Source organism: Squalius cephalus, assembly GCF_949319135.1.
Source record: "Squalius cephalus genome assembly, chromosome: 10".
Classification (NCBI taxonomy): Eukaryota; Metazoa; Chordata; class Actinopteri; order Cypriniformes; family Leuciscidae; genus Squalius; species Squalius cephalus.
In genome coordinates, this window is record NC_137131.1 from 33,834,300 (window position 1) to 33,850,434 (window position 16,135).

At 38.5% G+C, this 16,135-nt stretch overlaps 1 protein-coding gene across 4 annotated transcripts in view; it reads left to right on the forward strand.

Moving 5' to 3' along the window:
* agap1 (ArfGAP with GTPase domain, ankyrin repeat and PH domain 1) overlaps window positions 1-16,135 on the forward strand; it is a 204,366-nt gene that overhangs the window by 123,514 nt on the left and 64,717 nt on the right. For all 4 annotated transcript variants that reach the window (XM_079883366.1, XM_079883367.1, XM_079883368.1 and 1 more), the window contains 2 exons: window positions 7,845-7,949; window positions 13,790-13,955. In XM_079883366.1, the coding sequence (XP_079739492.1) occupies window positions 7,845-7,949; window positions 13,790-13,955 (271 nt within the window). The remainder of the gene's footprint in view (window positions 1-7,844; window positions 7,950-13,789; window positions 13,956-16,135) is intronic.

Here is a 16,135-nt window from a genome sequence, read left to right on the forward strand (position 1 = left end):
TGATAGAAGTCCAGATATTGCTTCCTCAAGCGTCTGCGTCACAATGTGAAATATTAGTATAATGCCAACCTAAATGCATAAGCAAAGAAAGAAGACGAGACTTCAGTGAATTGTTGTCTTGTCGTCTTGTTTGCGGAGGCGCTGTGTGTTTGGATGGAACTGATTTGTTAGGAATCAGTGGTTAAGATTTATTTATAATGCTGTTCCTGAGCAGTACAACCCAAAAGTTTGCTTGTGTACAGCGTATTTTAAAGAGGAGCTTCTTGAACCTGGGAGAGTACAAGGCTGGCTATATACAACAGACTACTTACCACTGTGAAATGTTCTCCTGAAGTGGTGCTTGAAAAGTTGGTTCTAATCTATCGGCTTGATCATCCGCATTTTCAGAATCCGACTCGAACTGGTACGTTAATACCGTTGACATTATTAACTGTGTTTGTAATTGTTTAAAGCTTTGGAAGATGAACGCTTGAGGTGTTTGGCCAATCAGAGGCTTTTTGGAAGTAGAGGCTTTGTAGTAATCAGCATGTTTCAGACAGGTACTGCAATGTACAGTAAATTAAAAATAATGTTTCTTGAGCATTTAAGCATGTTAACCTATTCTGTTAAACCCAATAAACAAAGTACTAAACTTTTAAAATAGCTTAATTTGACCAATTGTTGAATCAATCAACTGGGGAAGTATAATGATATCTATGAGTTTTTGTTTTTTCTTCCTTTCTTTCTGAAAATCCTTTCTTGCCTGAAAACAGGGCTGTCCATTCATGCTCCTGGAAGGCTACTGTCTTGTAGAGTTTAGCTCCACCCCAATTAAACACATCTGAACCAGCTATTCAAAGTCTTACTTGGTATTCTAGAAACTTCCAGGCAAGTTGAAGCTAAAGGAGCAGGACAGTGGCCCTCAAGGAGCAGATTTGGACACCCCTGCCTTAAAAGAAATCTGAAGAACCTTTTTTCCACTATAAAGAACCTTTTTGTGCTTTGGAAATATTCCATGATTCCATTCCATCTTTATTTAACCATAGATGCAAAGAGCAACGAAAAGGCTTGGTTGATTTCTGTGTTTTAACGTTGACACATAATTCTTCCTCTTAATTACAGAATTGCACCTAAACAAAGACACAAAACTGGTGTGAACTCATTCAGTAGTGTTTTTTTTTTTTTTTTTTTTTTACTGTGAATGCGCACATGCTTAAGGTAGTTTTATTCTCTCTTAGACCTTGTCGCAGTTTATTTGCCATTCGCTGTGATCTCATTACGAAGGTTATTGTCCTGACTCCTGAGCTCAAGGTTACGCTCTCAACATGGCTCTCAGCTACAATAAAACCTTTGTAAAAACGCCTTCATTAGAACATGCTCCTCATTAAAACACGCAGACGGCTTGGTGGAGCGTAATGAGGCTGGGGTGGGCTCGCACTCTCCAGCAATTAGACGGCTAAAGAGGAGCGTTTTCAGCGCCGTCTCCCTGTGGAGGGCTTCAAACTGGCCTCTCTGAGCCCTCAGAGTGGGTGTGGTGAGGTCAGACGTGTCACCTGAATTTGCCATGACAGCTCTCGCATCTGCCAATCACAGCCTCCTTTGACCCTCTGCCTTGTTATTAATACGTCTGTTTGTCCAATCACCTCAGAGATCCCGGTTGTTTTGACATCTATTATATATTATGACTATATTATGGTGTTTGTTTTGACTGGTGGTCATTTTTAATGGCTTTTAGTGTTTTTTATTTCTTTCTATTTTTTAAATGGCTCATTTAAATTTGTCAGAGGTCACGCTGAACTGCAATTATAATGCTGAAACTGTTGAAACTTGGCGAGGTTTTTGGATTATCTGTAAAAAATTGTTTTGTTTGATAGAGTTGTTTATGGCTTTGTTCAGAAACTAATGTTACTCTAATGATCGCCAGCTTTGTTTACTGACCCTGTGCAGCCCGGAGTCTGTCGACATCTGTTCCACGTTCTTAATTAGCCGATTACCGTGCACACACACACACACACATCTTTGTTAACTGTTCGGAAAGGCATTTTGACACAAGCTTTAATACAAATTAATTTTCAGAAGTGGCTTAGACTTATGTTTTCCTCATCCTCATGTCAGTGTACCTATAGGTCTGTGGTGTTAAATTTTATTGCATAGGGTTGGGAATATTAAACAATGTTAAAAAAAAGTTTCTGATTCATTTGAATGATTTCAGTTTTGTCTAATTATTCATGTGAGGTAAAAAATATTTGAAAAAACAATTGATAATTCAGATAAATTTAAAACAGTTAAGTAAGCAAAAATTGTTTAAACACATATGTTTAAATGACTTAAAGGGGACCTATTATTCAAAATTCACTTTTACATGGTGTTTAAACAATAATATGTGTCTGCAGTATGTGTACACAACCACCCTATAATGGTAAAAATCCACCCACTCCTCTTTTTTTGAATTCTCATAAATCATAAGCAGTCTCTCAGAACAGGCTATTTGCAGTTTCTGTGCAATGTGACATCACATTGTACAGGCCCCGCCCATGACTGCTGACAGACTCCACCCTATTAGCATAGACCCTGCCCTGAGTGATCTATACACAGTACGCCATGTTTATCTCCTCGCCAGAGCATTTAACAGCAGCATTCATGTAAGAAAGTTATTCTATTAAAGCTAATAAGGTATTCAATTAAAACCAGTGAGCGGTTTTCTGTTTTTCTTTTGTTGTTTGATTAATATTAACAGCATATATAGCAGTAAGCATTACGCTGCTTTCACTTTAATACACAGATCTAATATATTCATGTGATTTCTTTCCCTGCTGTTTACATTCACAGACTGTTTTTATGTGAACGTTTGTGTGTTTTGGACATAATCTTGTGTGTATTTGACAGTTTAAGCGCAATAACACGTGAAAGAGAACTTAGTTTTGTACTCACAGGACACGCCGTCTGGCAGCACTCTCTGCGCATGCTTCGGGTTTGCACTCAGAAAACCATAAATCAGAAGTTTAGACTGAAAAGGCTTTAAAACGCATGCAGATAACAAACTTTCATGATGATGAAGAACTGCAATGTCACGCGAGCGTGACTGCGATAGAGATGATAATCAAAACCAAACAGATGTTTTAGTTTTTGGCCAAGTATCCGAGACATGAGCTGTAGGCTCAGCCTTCTTCTGGAAAACGGGGAGAGGAGCAGCAGCTCATTTGCATTTAAAGATACATGCACAAAAACAGCATGTTTTTCCTTTTGTACAAAAATGTTAATTTATTTGTATAAAATACTGCTGACAAAATCATAATGTGTGTCTTTAACTACACACCAGTCAGGAACTATACTGATTTAAGTCTAACAAACTAGGTAGGCCTACAACAAAATGCGACAGTAAGGGTAAAAAAAAAAATTAAACCTCTGGATTCTGGATCATAAGAGTCATTTGTTCAGGAAATAGACTACAATTGTCACTTTGTATGTTTTTTTTATTATTAGTTTAAAATAATCTGCTCATAAGAGTCCTGTATGTATGGTTTTGATGCACTAAAAAGAACTGTCTCATAAGAGTAATTTGTTTGGGAATCAGACTACACTGATCGTGCTGTATGTTTTTGATCCACTAGAAAGTACTGGTTCATATGGGCCATTTGTTCAGAATCGGACTACACTGGTTGCTTTGTGTTTCATGTTGTAAATCATTTGGATCAAATATTTATATATATATATATATATATATATATATATATATATATATATATATATATATATATAGGCTATATCTTTTATTGTCTTTAATTTCCATCACAGTTGTTTTCCCACAGTGCCTGATTTATTGAATATCTGCTTTTCACCCTAGCCGATGTGTTCCCAATGCTCAAGATTAAACAACATTTTGACCTTTTTTCCATGTTTGGTGGTGCAGTGAAACTTTTCACACGTTACTTTTTACCGTGCATTGCTCTCTTAAAATTTCCTTTTAAGAAATACAATGGCACTGAAACGTCTCTCCTCATCATAAAGGGAAATTAGTATCATGGTTGTAATTGCATGTTCTGGTGCGTAGATGAGCACTGAGCTGTGCATGTTTGACGAAGTTCTGCCCCCTCGGAGCAGGGGTGCTTTGTAAGGAGTTAAATTGGATGGTTAATTCGGGTGTTATTTACCCTGTAATTCATTAGCTTGGCCCTGCCATTGGCAGCGGGCAGGCTGTAATTTCACGCTTCGCAATAAAAGATGTCTCATAATCTGCTTCATTTAGCACCGAAAGAATTTAATGAAATTAACTGCAGCCCTAATTAAGACGGTGAATATTAAAGACCTGCTATCAAGCCTTTAACGAGTGTGACATGATCCGCCTTCTGTGGGATTGAAAAAATATCATTTCCCAGGGAAAGGTTGTCGCTGCTCCGAGCCATTTTGGCCAAGATGGCATTTTTGTCATGCACACTAACCTCCCACAAATTAGATTTTTTTTTTCTTCTTCTTTTCCCTGTATAATTTTAGCTTGAAAATAATTTAACCAAATACATAAACATCAATCAGTGCTCTCTGTTTAGATTTGGCTAATCTCTTGTTGCCAGTATCCACTGGCTTCGATTGGTTTAAGCTTTCAGGGGAGTGTTTTAACCACTCATTAAGCTCCTTGATGACCTTGACGTGTTATTGTTTAAAGCTGAGAGCTACAATGGACCTCACAATACCGACTTTACTGTCTGTTCATCAATATCGGACTCCTGAGTAAGTATTTAACATGGTCAGGAGTGTAGTTATGAAGACATTGATTTAAGAAAAATTACTCTCTCCTAGATGTCATTTATTTTCATTATCAGACAAGAAACTCGATTGAAACTATATGTATCCCCAAGTCTCAGTTTAAATTTTCTACTCAATATATTGTCTATACAGAAACATTTCTGTTTTATAGCTTTAACAAAGCAAAATGTAACCTGTTTGGGAATCACTGTGCTAGAGAACATGGATAATTCTATACTAATGAGTATCTAATGAAGTATTCCCATTTCTCGCCTGATTCAGGTGTGTTTGTCAGCGAGAGAGAATGTGCCTGTCGTTAAATGATAAATGTCCTCTCACTGCCTGCACTGGCCAGATCAGATGGCCGCAGCGATATGAGACCTCCAGCTTTCACACCGTGTCACTCACGTGGCCCCACTTCCCTCGCACACACACACGTACACATTCAGTCACAGTGACAGGGCCGGAGGCGAGCCAGTGTTGGGATGACACACTTAATTTAGCGCCCTTCTCTCTGGAGCGCCCAAGAACAATAAGGCCAGTGTGGGCAAACACCCAAGCCTTTTGTTAAGCGGCTGTCCGAAGCGGACTCATAGGAGACGGATCCTGTCCACCATACTGACTCTGTCCACACCCATGCCACAGTCCGCATTCATCTCCCGGTTAACCTCTCCTTTTGTTATCAAAGAATGGGAGAAATGAGAAGAGCTGAAAGAAGAGGATAACACACTGATAAGAGCACATCGGCTTCTTTTAATGGAAGAGTGCACAGATTAGAGGCTTTTGTTTGTTCGTGAAGTTTATTTGTAATGGACGCTCACCCTGCTCCGGTTGTTTTCCTTCCAGGAAAAGAATGGGAATATACATTTTCTGACTTTGCATTGTCTTATGTTGGCTTGACAAAGACAACTTACTGATGTACTATTTAAGCTTTTTTTTTTTGAAGATCTATGACCATCAATTTATCTATGTATCTGTCTGTGCATCTATATATGTATCTATCTATCTATGTATCTATCTGTGCATCTATATATGTATCTATATATCTATGTATCTATCTGTGCATCTATATATGTATTTATCTATCTATGTATCTATCTATCTATCTGTCTGTCTGTCTAATTCCATCCACCCATCCATCCATATTTTGTCACTGAAAATATTCGACTGAATTCATTTTCTGATCTTCAGTTTGATGAATAGATCTTTAAGTCTATACTGTATTCAGTTAATGCGTGAAGAAAACTTCTCTACACATTATTTGTAGATTTTATTATTTTGTTACAAAATTCATATTCTCCTCTAGAGAGGAACATTTTGCTAAATACATCCACTATATTACATATTCAGTATATTTTTTTCTTAAACTGTTGTCTTCATTATTTAATGGATGTTTTAGAATAAATACAAACATACAAACAGGTTTTTTTATTTATTATTATTTTTTCGTTTTTTTTATTGTAGCCACCATTTAATTGTTTATATTTTAACAACGAATTTGAGTAGACAGTTGCTGCAGTTGCTGGCTTGTAGTGAGTAGGAAATGTCTACGTGAGATTTATTTTTTTGACCCCCGTTTTGCAACATTACAAGACCTTGCAGGTTGTCAACCAGGGGAGGGTAAAATAGGGGCAAGCAGGGTGTCACCGGCCGAGCCTTAAATAATGAACGATTACTCCCATCAGAGAAGCGACGTGGTGTTCAATTAGCCTCTCCTGCTGAATGATCGCTTGTCACCTTCCCGATGGATGTGCAAAATTAATATACCTAGATCCAAACCAGGCCGAGGTAGAAGACATAACAGCTACCTGCTCAACACAACATGCCTGGAGAGACCACACACACACACACCGTCATTAAAAGATCATCTTGTTTCTCTCTCAATCTGTCCCTTCCTTTCTTTCTCTCCCTCTTTTCCCCTCTTTCATTCTTGCTCTTTTTTTTACCCTGAGCCTCACACACACACACACACACACACACACGCTTCAGTCTTAGTTAATGAAGTAATGGATATTCACCCTATGTGGCAGATGGGCCGCTAGCGGCTACACCCTTGTTATAACTCGTCAACTTGTGTTTACCACTCAGCAGGAGAGCCTGTTTTATTTTACGCAGGAAGCGCTCTTCTCTTGTCTTGAACACTGGGTTTAGGGTGTACAGAGATGTGGACTGACCTAAGGGAACATCCTCCCACATGTATAGCTCCATCACCCATGGCCCAACTGATCTCAGAACAGACACAGGCCTCATTACCTTATTATAATAATACTCAATGTATTTTGAAGATTTACAAAGTGAATTTTATTATGTACAGGTTTTCCGCTTCAGAAACTAAATTTGTCAAATACACTTTACTGTCAGTCCTCTCAGTAAATCCTGTTTTTTTGTTTTGTTTTTTTTTCTTCAGACTGTTTGGATACCAATTACCACATAATTAGGCCAGTTTAACGGTGTGTGACAGTTAGGGATCGTGGCATTTTTTTATGAAAATTCAGGCTGTGGAGTGACAAAGAAAAACAACAAGAAGTGAAATAGGCAGAGAGTGACAGAAACTTGTCAGCTCTGATGTCGCACGCTCCGTGGCAGCCAGAGCAAGAAATCTATTATTATCCGTCCTGTCTGCACGTTAATGTTTAACAAGTCCAGCGAAGTGACACGCCGCCGCTGCAGCGTAATTGCTAATCAACGGACAGTTTTATTCCCTTCTTGCCTAATGAATTTGGCTGAAATGAGGTGTGGGCGTCCGGACCCTTAACGGGCAGTCAGCCGCCACTGATGTGCGTAGGAGAGGAAGGTTAGTGCTCGTGTCATAGTGCTAATGTGCTCGCTAACACTCCAAGGGGAATGTAGCTCACGGTGCACTTTTTTTTCTCGCTTTCCTCAAAGTGTGCAAATAAACTGTACGTCCACTTGAGTACAATATAACAGAGTGTGGTTTTTTTGTGTCAGTGGGAGATTTTTTATGAACCACAGACAGTTTTAGCCCTCTCTTGCAACTCATAAACCATTTTTCAGACAAACATGTTTTATTGTATGAAAGAAATGAATAAATGGATACTTCAACAAGTGTTTCGGTAATGAAGGTTTAACTGTGCATCTCTGTTTGTTTGTTTTTTGTCTCTCAGGGCATGTTGTTGAAAAGAAGCGGCAAGTCACTGAACAAAGAGTGGAAGAAGAAATATGTCACGCTTTGTGACAACGGAGTCCTCACGTATCATCCCAGTCTGCATGTAAGTGCCAACACACACACACACACACACACACACACATGGCCTGTACACGTGTATTGCATCTGCCTTTCTCCTCATCCTATTGGTCCAGCCCTGTTAATATTGTTCTCTATTCGCCCATCACTGCAACATCCTGTTTTTTTATGTCCTTTTCACTGACGTTTAACGGATTATCGTGTCCGCTTCAGTAAGCATGGTGTCTGATGACACGGTCTTGTCCTTAATTACTGCCTCATCTGTTTGCACACGGCTGATGCTGTTGATGTGTAATATAACGCTGTAATAGCTTGTCATAATCACCAGCTTTGACGACCTGTTTGCCCACACACCAATGGAAATGGCCGTCTTTTATTGGTTGTTTTCCTCTCTGGGTTTTTTTTTGGACTGCAACCAGACCTTATTGTTAGCACTAACCAATCCCTGAGTAATTCTACAAATCACAGATGCAAATGAAAAAAAAACTATAGAATGGATGGATGAAGACATGGATAGCATATAGTCATAGGTCAGTTCTTGTACAATTTAAGATAGTAAGACTTTTGTGAGCTGTCGCATATTAAGTCAAGTCATCTTCATTTATATAGCGCTTTTAACAATGTAGATTGTTTCAAAGCAGCTTTACAGAGATAAACGTCTAATTTAAGCTAACAGAGATTGTTTTGGCTTTATAGCGGTTCTTTAATAAAGTTATTTTCCAGCTAAAGTTAGTTTTGATTGATTTCGCTTCCGTCGCAACAATCATTTGTTATTAAATTAGGGGCCGCTGAGACGACACCATTCTCTCTACACAGACTTTAAACGCGAACCTGTGAGAAACGCTGATGGCGGTCACATGCGCATTAAGAATTGGTTCTATAGTTATGTGCGTTTGAATATATGTGCGCAGGTTTGGAATTCCCTACAAACCAAGCCTAAACAAAGTACTGGTGTTTCCTTATAATTTTTGATACAGAATTTTATTTTATTTTATCAATTAGGGGTAGATACGCGAATTGAGTTTCCCGACGACGCTTTATCTGTAGAGTGGTAAAGGGATCCTCCATAGGGAGAGACTAGTTGGCACTTCAGCACTGCGTTGTCATCGGGTCCAGGCGCAGGTCCTTCATCAGATCTGGATACGGCCTGGATCCGGCAGGCTGCGAGAAAACCTCGGGATAAACAAAAGACACTAAAATTAGCGTAGATGCCATTCTTCTTATGATGTAATGAGTACATCAGGATTTATGGGAAGTGTTCCCGGTTCCAGCTGACCTAATCTATGCAGCCTAACACTGAATTATAGAAGTCTATAATGTATTATGTGAATGCTAGATCAAAGAGATGTGTCTTTAGTCTAGCTTTGAACTGACAGAGTGTGTCTGCTTCCCGGACAATGGTAGGAAGACTGTTCCAAAGTTTTGGTGCTAAATAGGAGAAGGATCTACCGCCAGCAGTCGATTTTGATATTCTAGGTATTACCAACTGGCCGGAATTTTGAGATCGCGATAGACGTGAAGGACTATAATGCGTTTAGAGCTCGCTCAAGTACTGCGGAGCTAAACCATTTAGTGCTTTGTAAGTGATCAGCAATATTTTAAAATTGATGCGATGTTTAATAGGGAGCCAGTGCAGTGTTGACAGAACCGGGCTAATATGGTCATACTTCCTGGTTATGGTAAGAACTCGAGCTGCTGCGTTTTGAACTAGCTGTAGTTTGTTTATTAAGCGTGCGGGGCAACCACCCAGTAGAGCATTACAATATATATATATATATATATATATATATATAATTATATAATAATTATATAATAATTATCCTTGGGCAGCTAAAGGATTGTGTTTCAGGACCCAGATTTAACACTGAAATGATCCAAGTGGCCACCCGACACAGTATCAAAATTGTTTATTGTACAAAAGTAAACACAAATGTCCTTAATGTTTTCAGAAACTTTTAAATACATTTTCATGGTTTCATGCTCCCTGTAGCTGTTTTCTTTTTTGTCATTTGCTGAATTTGAAAAACTTTGACTGGTCATTTAAGATGCATTCCGTCATTTTGAGAGGAAAAAAATATGCATCTGGACAAAATAATAAAATAACGTGTCAGGTCTATAATATTTTAGCAGATCACAAGGGCACAGTGTCTGTTCTTTCTCACAATATAGCCCTATTCGGACGGGATTAACTTTACAAGGGTAGATGGAGTAATGTAATTTTACCACGGGACGTCTGTAATATTACTGGCCAATTCGCACGGGATAAGAAATCTCAGCAAACCTAGCAGAAGTGGGAGGGGTAACTCGATTTGCGCATCGCCGTCACCCTCCTGTCATCATGTGCATATTACATTGCTTCCTGATATCACGTGCTCAAACACATATAACCTATATTTTATAACGTGTCCCAGCATCTAGAATGCAATTGAATGCTTTTTCAAGAGCCTCCATACTTGGAAAACCGCGGAAAGCTACTTTTAAACAGGATTTGACAAAATATTTACATTCATATTTACAGCGGGTCTATTCGCACGGGATTAGTATTACCTGAGGTCATTTTTCCGGACCTTTTTACTGAAGGTAAAAGTCGCCGTAATCTTTACGGGACTAAAATCACAGAGAAACTCTGGTAATAATTACTTCACCCCACCTCTCCATGTCAAACTAGTCCCATCCGAATAGGGCTTATGAAAGCTAAAAAATAAATAAAATAAATTGTGAACATGTAATACTTTTGTTTATCTTTGAAGCACAAGTAACAATATTTTGAATCTTCTCATATAATTTTTTTCCCCCTCATTTTTGTCCACCCAAACCACTCAATTCATATGATTTGCGTTTTTGAAGCTTGAAAATGTTAAATGGATGCTAAATGATGACATTTTTCTGGTAAAGTAACCTTTTAATATAAACTAGGTTTGTTCATTGTTAGAGGATGAGACAAAAAAAAGTTGTCACAATTTGTGTAAAAAAAAACAGTTTTGCATATGGATATTTAAAGGGGTCATGAACTGGATTGTTTTATTATTTTATAATGTTGCCTGGGGTGCCCTTATAATGTTAGTATGATTTTTACATAAAAAATTGTCATAATTTATAAATAAAAGCCATTTTTCCAAGCCTGATTTCTGCCTCAGATTTGAACGCTCCGTTTTAAGGGGCGTGTCTGCTGTGAGACTGCAGTGCAAACGCCCACTGCTGTGATTGGCTGACATGCTTGCAATGAAATAGCTAGTATTACATGAACTCTCTCCAAAACTTTTACTACGTTTTTACTATTACAGCTATCGAGATTAACAAATCGTGAAAAGTATCGTTTAAAGCATTATATTTAAATCTATTCCATCACATGAAAGGTTGCAGCATGATGAGCACTGAGCAGATGACAGACAGTCTGTTGATCGCGTGAATAAAGATCTTATCATTGCAACGCAATTTTTGCACTCTCACAAATGCTTACACCAAATCACAATGCAAACACGATGTGAGTACACAGTAAGAGCTTCGTTGTGTAGTGTAACAGTGTCATTATTTCATCACAAGTTTGGTAAGTGTCCAGATAAGCTCTCGCGGCTCGCGCTGTGCTGTTTGATTGACAGCTTGGGCGAAAGGGATCGTTCTTTGATCGCTTTCTGTATATAATTTAATAACAGTTTAAAAAAAGATTATTTTCATAATACTACGAGAAATTATGTGAAGTTGATCGTTTAGTCACTGATGCATAAACAGTATTGAACGATTTTAAGAGAAATATCTGAACTTGAATAATTACACAGAAATAACTGATCGCAGATCAGGCATTAGAATACACATGGTTACTTACATGTTGCTGGCAGATCCGTGTCGGGAAATTGTGATTTGACTGATTTAATAAAGTTTAACCATGCTGGAATCCGAAGGAAGCTTATGACTGTCTTCTTCCACAAACAGGCACTGCACAATATTTAGTCAACAGCATGTTTATTGCTTGTAAGTAGCTCGATCCGGTAGCAATTATCATGTCGTCCTATGTTATTTAGCATGTTTGGGCGAATCGGTGGGCGGGGCTAAACAGGCCGTGTTGAAGTAGGCGTTTATCTTCTTTTGTGGAGGCGGTGTTTTATCCTCTTTGACGTCATAGTTCCCCACTTTGAAAAACGAGTCGTTTGCTGAGCCTGATGTCTATAAAAGCTTTTATTGGACTAACAAGGAAGTTTTCAGTTCTGAAACTTACAGGATATTATTATAGTATGATGATCTCTTATATGTCAAAAGCTCAAGGAAACTTTGATTTCTCAGTTCATCACCCCTTTAAAGGTGGATAAACCTTTTTACTTTTATATCCTAACTTTGCATAAGTATGGTTAATTACATTTATATTATTTGTTTTTAGATTTTTTCTTCTTCTGTCATTCGACAGACTGGGTTAAATGCCTTCCTGACACACTGATACAGATTTTAGACCTGCAATTATTATTTTTTTTATCTTATTCCCCTTCTTTATTTCCAGTTATCTTAGATACTGAGCCCATGGATTTTAGATGAGTACAAAGGGGCCACACTTTTAAATAAAAAAAGAAAGAAAAGAAAATAGTTTGTCAAATTCACTGAACATAATTTAAACTCGCATACATTAATTCCCTAATTAACAACCTCATCAGGGTGAATTAGAGGAAGTGTGCGTCATCATTTTCCGTCCCCCTCCTCCCTTTGACTGTGAACAGGTTCCTCTCATCAGCAGGTGTCTGCTACACAGGCATCAATTAGAGTGTTTGCGGAGGCTAATAGGATGAAACTCAATCAGGGCTCTTAATTGCTTAACTATGTGAAAAAGAAATCACATTAATGCAGCTGATTAAGTGGATGGCAATAGATGCAACCTAATTTGTGAGGGGAAAAATATCCCAAATAGCTCATCCATGTTCACATCCATTATAACCACAACTTTTTTTTTGGCACATAACTATTGTTGATTAAACTTGCACTGTTTTGTTAAACATTACGCGATTATTTAGCGCAGTACGGTTTGATAGATTCATCTATGCAGAGCATAAATTTTAAATGCACATCTGCCCCTGAAGTGGCCAGATGATGGTCTTTTTACCAACCGTTAACATTTGAGCACTCCAACTCCCTAAACGAAATCCCTCAAGTGGTTTGCCCGTCCTTTATTTTAAATCGAGAGTTACATATGGACCAGTCCCCGGAGTGTATGTCCTACATGGAACACAATAACATACGTTCTTCAATAGAGCAGCTACGTGGGGTGTTTGGCCTTAATGAGCAGGGGCAAGGCTTTGAGAGGGAGCGTGTACCACCCGGAACTGCCATACATCAGCTGAGTGCCAATCAAATAACACAAAGACCTGAAGACTCTCTGTGTATGTGTGCTGTACCGAGCAATTTACGGCAAGTGTATAACATGTCCATCCCTCACTAGAGGCCAACAAAAGGGCAATTCAAAGCCAAGAGCTCTCAACACGGTTTAACAAGCCACAGGAGAGCCCTTCAGGAGTGGCGGGCCAACAGCTTGCGGCTGGTAATTGCATCCCTATTAGCATTGAGTAACTTTCATCATCAACGCAAGCAAAGCCGCGCGCAAATCCAGACAACGCAGTTAGAATCCAAACACATGCTGCGATGGCATGCTGTGATCTGCGGAAAAGGAAAAAGAGATTTCACATGTGCTCTAAAAAGCATTAGCTGATTTTCTGCATACAAACGTGCATTTCTTCACCATGAATTTCAATTATGTTGATATTGATTTCTTCACCTCCAGAGGGTGGGAAGGATTAACTGTATGCTGACCAAATAAATTTAGTTGACACTTTTCATCCAAAGTGTCCAGTGCTGTTGGAGTAATCTTTTTGTCATTTTTACCTATAGGATTATATGCAGAATGTTCATGGGAAGGAGATCGACCTGCTTCGGACTACAGTGAAGGTTCCAGGGAAGAGGCCCCCCAGGGCCATCTCCACATGTGCGGCCCCCAGTCCCAAAACCAACGGGTTGACCAAGGACATGAGCAACCTGCAGCTTGGACAGGCACCAGGTAATGTGATCATGCTTTTTTTTTTTTTTTTTTGATTTGCTTTGCTTTGCTTTTTGTTTTATTTTGCTTTTCACTTTGCTTAGTTTTAATTTTCTATTTTATTTAATAGAATGAAATGTATACTGGCCATTCTTTCAGGGTGTTTTTCTGCCCATGGCCTGAGAAGAGACCCTACATATGGTAAATTAATGGATGTATAATAAAATATATACAATTTAATATATATTCATAACAATTATTTATAATACATATTAAAAATAATATAATACATTTCCTTACATTTCCTAGAAACCAAATGTATTAATGTGTCTTAATGTCATTATAATGGGCCTCAGAAGTGCACAGTCTTCATTAGTAGAGAATTAAACAATTAAGTTATTGTTTAGTTATTCGTATACACACTCATTGGATCAACAATCCTTAAGCCCCCCAAGGAGTGTTAAAGACCCTACTCAGGCACATACACACACACACACAGCACCAGAAGGACCAAACTAATAGCATGAATATTCAGTGACCCATAATACATGTACTAATTATTGTCATGAATATTAATGCAATCAGCGCTCGTTCTCCAGTCAGGCAAGTCCGAAATGAACACTAATGAGAGGGAGAGAGAGAGAGAATGAGGGAAGGAGGGAGGCTGCGGTAGAGGAGAAAAGAGAGATATTTCACAGTGTTAAGGCAGTGAAAGCTTTTGTAAGTCGAGTATTTGACTGTAGGGCTGGATCACATGCACCTCTTATTCCTTTGGTCTTAACATCTCTTTGTGTGAAAGCTGCCATTATCCACCGAATCCATTATAGCATATCTTCACACACTGCTGTTCTTGCACTGTGTGTGTGCGTAAACTTTGCTCTGCCCTCACACATGCATAGTGTTTATTTTTTTCTTCCAGATGGCCACGGATGTAAAAATGTAGTATATCAGGCCTCTCCTGAAGTACGCTCAGATTTTGCCATTTACCCAAAGGTGCTGCCGTCTGATTTATCCGCTACAATGGAGATTAAATTGAGTCATGACATTTCATTCAGTCGTGTTTGCAACGGGCCATTGGAGGCCCGTGGGTACACCTTTTTCCAACAACATATTAAAAACCAGAAAAAGAAATATTTACTGAACCCTTTTTTTTTTTGACTACATCAAGTGTTTTGTGTGCACTGACTGTAGCTAGGGCAAATAACAAGTATCATCACATTAGCGTTATTTACATTATGTTCGCTGCTATTGGACAAACTGTTAAAGGGTTAGTTCCAAAACCCGTAAGATTTTCACTCATCTTCGGAACGCAAATCTTTTTGATGAAATCTGAGAGCTTTTTGTCCCTCCATAGACAGCCTACGCAGCTGCAGCTGTACCAATGAGGTTCGTTCTCGTGTGTTACGCAGCATGTTTGAGCTTCCGCAAGAGGTTTGTTCTCACGTGTCATTTAGGTTCGGTTGAGCTTGTAGTTCGCTAATCAATGTTTATATGTAAGTAAAAGCCTAAATTAAATCTGTTCATCATAAAAAGCGATCGAGTCTCTTCAGAAAATTTGGACTAAACTGCTCAATTCATATGGATTAGTTTTCTGATCTCTTTATGAACTTTTTGATGCGTCAAAGTTGCAGTTGCGTAGGCTGACTATGGAGGGACAAAAAGCTCAGATTTAATCAAAAAGATCTTCATTTGCGTTCCTACGATCAACAAAAGTCTTAAGGGTTTGGAACGACATGAGGGTGAGTAAGTAATGACAGAATTTTCATTTTTGGGTGAACTGACCCTTTAAATTGTCAGAGTTGAATTTCATCTGTTGGTAAGCCCAGCAGCCTTATGGTTGATTTGTGTTTGAGTCAGTATTTGCACGTCATATAATATCTTTCTCACATTTGTTTGTGCTCAGTTGTGCTGTAATCTTATTAGTGCGATTAGATATGACTTCCTATGATGTCCACTTTAATTTCCATGCGAGTCAGACAAACCTCTCCCACAGACTCACGGTGGTGATAATTAACCTTTAAGTAATCTGATGTCACTATTTATGCTCCTTGACGAGAACAAATTAAGAAGTTTGGTGCATGTGTGTTAGTTATGCTTATTATTATTGTCGTACTTGTTACCAAAACTATTATGAAGGCAACAGCTAATTAGGGATGCCTTTATATTACACCTCTGATCGATTTCAGTAAGATAATCTTTAT